General features: G+C 45.9%; 1 protein-coding gene across 1 annotated transcript; it reads left to right on the forward strand.

Annotated features, from left to right (window-relative positions):
* The first annotated feature begins 3961 nt into the window (after positions 1–3961).
* Positions 3962–4823, forward strand: LOC142259000 (gastrula zinc finger protein XlCGF66.1-like). Its single transcript, XM_075331539.1, has 4 exons — positions 3962–4104; positions 4234–4413; positions 4495–4618; positions 4702–4823. The coding sequence occupies exons 1-4, from the start codon at positions 4027–4029 to the stop codon at positions 4821–4823; spliced, it is 504 nt and encodes a 167-aa protein (XP_075187654.1). The 5' UTR covers positions 3962–4026.
* Positions 4824–5384: the final 561 nt, after the last annotated feature.

The raw sequence follows: 5384 nt of genomic DNA on the forward strand, positions 1-5384 counted from the left end.
CACATCTGGAATATGGGATCTAGTTTTGGGCTCCACATTTTAAGAAGGACATACAGAAGTTAGAGTCAGTTTGAAGGCAGCAACTAGACTACTACAAGGAATGGAAGACCTCCCATATGTTGAGAGGTTGAAAAAGTTAGATATGTTTAGCTTAGAAAAATGACGTCTCAGAGGAGATCTCATTTATATGCATAAATACATGTGTGGTCAATATAAAGGACTGGCGCATGACTTATTCCTTCCAAAGACAATACTAAGGACCAGGGGGCATACACTGCGTGTGGAAGAAAAGTGATTCCGGCAGCTAAATAGGAAAGGGTTCTTTACAGTTAAATCAGTCAGACTCTGGAATGCCCTACTAAAAGAGGTAGTAATGGCAGATACTATAACAGCTTTTAAAAAAGGTTGGATGATTTCCTCAGTACACAACATTGTTATAAATGACTTAATATCAAAATGTATAATTGTTGGAGGAAGGTTGAACTAGATGGACCAAGGTCTTTTTTCAACCTATGCAACTATGTAACATGACCTCTGTGCAAAGAGAGAAGAGCTCACAGAAGAGCAGGTAAGTAGTTGGTATCAACCTACATGTATCTATGTAGCGTAATAGTTACTAAAAAGCTGGATAAACCCTTTCATCTCTCCATCTTCTCCGCACTTTTATCCGATTCTTGCATGTGATGGAATCTAATTATAGTGAATGACACTCGGCTCCACACTAGAGTCTGATACATGAGAAAATATACAACAGTGTGAGCACGGTCTAAGGGAAAGGCCTGGAAAAACGTCTACGGAGACGCCCCAAATCTATAACACAGAAAGCGCCGGACCCCCGGGACTGAGCGCAGGTCGGAGAAATGAGGCTGTAAGGCCAAAAACACAATAATACAAGGGTTGAATGAATAGTAATGCCTCCACCTTCATAACTCCTCACAGATGGCAGCGCTGGTATGGGGCAGGTACTGGACTGTTCAGTAGACTCTCCTCTACAGCTCCAGTTGACAGGAAACCTTATCAATGAACGGTTGTGTTATTACAGTGTAAAGAATGAACCCTGAGCAGGCGGCCGGTCAATGTGATTTAGACAACGTGCTGTCATTGAATTCTTGACAGCAGCAGGTGTCACCCCAAAGGAGATTCATCAGAGAATACAAGCCGTGTATGGTGATTGTGCTGATGCGCGCTGTGCATCGTTGGGCCAGTGGTAAGATTAAAGATGGTGAGGGGGAACGTCTGACTTGTGTGACAAAGAAAGAGTTGGACGTCCTGTGACAGCAACCACGGAGTTACACATGGAAAACATAGACAGATTCAGGCTGATGGTTGTGTCACTCAGAGAGAAATTGTAAGCACAATCGGCATTTCACAGGAACGTGTAGTCACATTATTGCTCTGCTTGGTTATGGGAAGATCTGTGCACGATGGCCGCCCCGGATGCTGACGTCTGACATGAAAGCCACAGACTGGACATTTACCATGAAATCCTCTCACGTTACGAGAATGAAGGTGACGCCTTTCTGCATTCAATTGTGACAGGAGATGAAGCTTGTGTACAGCACTACGGACCGGAGCCGCAACGTCAGTCCATGGAATATCAGCACAAAGGCTCGCCCCAGAAAAAGACATTCAAGACCCCATCCTCAGCCGGGAAATCCTGGCCTCAGTGTTTGGGGAGATGGCGTTATCCATGGGGATTTCCTACAACGTGGAGAAACTAAGTCAGAGCGTTACATCACAACGCTGCCAACTGTGAAACGGCGACTAATAGTGATGGGTAGCTCCTCAACGAGCCGGCTCTAAGAGCCGGCTCTTCATAGTGAATCATATGAGTCGGCTCCTGGCAGGGAGCCAATTGAAATGTAAACGGCTCTTTGCCAGTTCCGTTCCACAGTCAGTCCCCTCTTGCCCCGCCCCCCTCGGCCCCTCCCTCCCGGCAGTAGTCACTCTGATCTTATCCAGGAGACTGAGAATGCTCCTCCTGCTGCCGCACATAGCACTGACTCACAGCCCCGCCCCCTCCAATCTGTGTTCAAGCAAGCAGCAGTCAGGCACTTTATTAAAGGAACACTGACATCTGGATTTCGCCTGATTCTAGTTATTTACCGCCAGCTTGTAAATCCTCGCTGAGCGAGGGAGAAACAGCGGATGTAAATGTGCGTCCCTTGTTCTCTCCCATTCACTTGAATGGAAGAGAACAAATGATCCGCGATGCTGGATTGAGCATCACTGGATCGCAGGCTCGGGGGCTGCATCGACTGTGTAAATGCACCATTAGCTAGTGCAGCTTGGAATGGTTCTGTTGTTGCTGGTGAATAACCTCCCAGCAGCCCCTGTTACATGATAGCAGCGCCAATCTGAGGGACCAACTTCATGCACAGAACTAGTCCTATACAAGGCAGTGCAGCCTCTCACATCACATCCCATTCTGCATACAATTGCCAGTAGTGTTCAGCTCATTGCATTGCACTTGTTTGATTTCTGCACTTTTTTTTTATCAAACATTGTGTTTGTTAAAGTTTTTACAGCAAATAATATAAAATCTGGTTATTCTGGAAACTATTCTGTTTTATGTCATAAATTGGCACATGTGTAGATTTTTACTAAAAGGTACAATCATGGGTTACAACATACCAGAATTGGGCTTCAAATTTAAAGCCAAAGGTAATAGGAAATGAAGAGCCGTTTTCAGAGCCAAAAGACCCGGCTCACCAAAAAATCGCATTTTACCCATCACTAGCGACTAACATACACTGAGGAGCTGATCATGTGACCCCTGGCTCCTCCCCTCCATGTGACATCATCACAGGTCCTGGAAGCACAGAGCAGCCATATATCTAGTGTGCGGCTCTGCAGGTGGAGGTAGGTGCAGGGTATTATATATCTAGTGTGCGGCTCTGCAGGTGGAGGTAGGTGCAGGGTATTATATATCTAGTGTGCGGCTCTGCAGGTGGAGGTAGGTGCAGGGTATTATATATCTAGTGTGCGGCTCTGCAGGTGGAGGTAGGTGCAGGGTATTATATATCTAGTGTGCGGCTCTGCAGGTGGAGGTAGGTGCAGGGTATTATATATCTAGTGTGCGGCTCTGCAGGTGGAGGTAGGTGCAGGGTATTATATATCTAGTGTGCGGCTCTGCAGGTGGAGGTAGGTGCAGGGTATTATATATCTAGTGTGCGGCTCTGCAGGTGGAGGTAGGTGCAGGGTATTATATATCTAGTGTGCGGCTCTGCAGGTGGAGGTAGGTGCAGGGTATTATATATCTAGTGTGCGGCTCTGCAGGTGGAGGTAGGTGCAGGGTATTATATATCTAGTGTGCGGCTCTGCAGGTGGAGGTAGGTGCAGGGTATTATATATCTAGTGTGCGGCTCTGCAGGAGGAGGTAGGTGCAGGGTATTATATATCTAGTGTGCGGCTCTGCAGGAGGAGGTAGGTGCAGGGTATTATATATCTAGTGTGCGGCTCTGCAGGTGGAGGTAGGTGCAGGGTATTATATATCTAGTGTGCGGCTCTGCAGGAGGAGGTAGGTGCAGGGTATTATATATCTAGTGTGCGGCTCTGCAGGTGGAGGTAGGTGCAGGGTATTATATATCTAGTGTGCGGCTCTGCAGGTGGAGGTAGGTGCAGGGTATTATATATCTAGTGTGCGGCTCTGCAGGTGGAGGTGTGTGGAGATTCCCCATTACTGGGGCAGACGGCATTAACCCCTTCAGCTCTGAGACTATTTGGGGCGGGGGAGGTTCCTCTCTGTTCCTCAGATATAATGGCGGCGGCTCTATCTGTCTCTGTCACATACGTTCTGCTGATATTCCGGCCTCTGTTCTGGGAAATGTCGTCTCCATCTTATTATAGTCTCAGTGTTTTCCCTATAGAGAAAGAGATTTCTTGTATCTCCAGTAATTGTATTATTACAGCGGATTCTCTATGATGTTACATCGTCATCTTCTCCCCATTCAGGTCCCTACAATATCGGATCCTCTCAGTGGAGATCTTCTATAGAAGAGAATTCTCCTGATTGCCCCGTGAAGGATGGATATGGACAGGGACAAGATGGCGGAGAGGATATTACACCTCACCCTAGAGATCCTCTTCCGGCTTACTGGAGAGGTGAGAGATTCTGATGACGTCACATTACATCATTCTTATCTATGGGAATAACAGATGGACAGAACTGGAGAGGTGAGGACTCTGGAAATGTCTGGAGTGAGATTTATTACTGTGTCTCTCCATAACCAGGATTACACAGTAGTGAAGAAGACCTCTAGTGAGCGCTGTCAGGCCCCTGTGTCTGAGGGATGGGGAAGACCCCTGAGCCCAATCACGGGGCCTCCACCTCACCCCCCGATACATGAGGACATCAATGAGCAGAAGATCCTAGAACTCGCCTACAAAATGATTGAGCTGCTGACTGGAGAGGTGACACTGCTGGGAATGCTGGGACATTATACAGTAACGCTATGAAGGGATCGGGGGTGACGGTATCATTGTATGTGTCAGGTTCCTATAAGGTGTCAGGACGTCACCGTCTATTTCTCCATGGAGGAGTGGAAGTATTTAGAAGGACACAAAGATCTGTACAAGGACGTCATGATGGAGGTTCCCCAGGCCCTCACATCACCAGGTAATAGACAGGACTAAATACACACGGCCTATAATTATCTGTATGTAAGGAATGAATTCAGCCCCTGTATGTGTCTCCTCCAGGTCTATCCAGTAAGAGGACAACACCAGAGAGATGTCCCCGTCCTCTTCTCCCACAGGACTGTAAACAAGAAGATCCCGATGTTCCTCAGGATCATCAGGTAGATGGAGAGAAGGTGCCATGAAATCTCCCTATGATGTGTAGACGGCTGTGAAGGTCTTGTGCTCAGTCTTGTTTTATCCTCCAGTATTATATGTGTTATACTTGTGTAATCAATTGAAATACTATGTCCCAAGAATGACAAAAGTATTTTAGGAGTGATACCTTTATAGGCTAACCAGAAAAATTATATTAGCAAGCTTTCAAAGCACAGAGGCTCCTTCTTCAGGCAAATTACAAATGAATTACTGAGACTAAACACAACATTTAAATGAATGTTACAACAGGACATGGGAAAGATGATGCCTCCTAAAGATAAGCCAAGGAAAGCAAATTAAGTTTTTTCTTAGAAATGATTTGATTTCCTTGGCTTATCTTTAGGAGGCATCATCTTTCCCATGTCCTGTTGTAACATTCATTTAAATGTTGTGTTTAGTCTCAGTAATTCATTTGTAATTTGCCTGAAGAAGGAGCCTCTGTGCTCTGAATGCTTGCTTATATAATTTTTCTGGTTAGCCTATAAAGGTATCACTCCTAAAATACTTTTGTCATTCTTGGGACATAGCCAGAAAAATCAATTGAAATA

This window comes from Anomaloglossus baeobatrachus (genome assembly GCF_048569485.1).
Source record: "Anomaloglossus baeobatrachus isolate aAnoBae1 chromosome 5 unlocalized genomic scaffold, aAnoBae1.hap1 SUPER_5_unloc_21, whole genome shotgun sequence".
Taxonomy (NCBI): Eukaryota; Metazoa; Chordata; class Amphibia; order Anura; family Aromobatidae; genus Anomaloglossus; species Anomaloglossus baeobatrachus.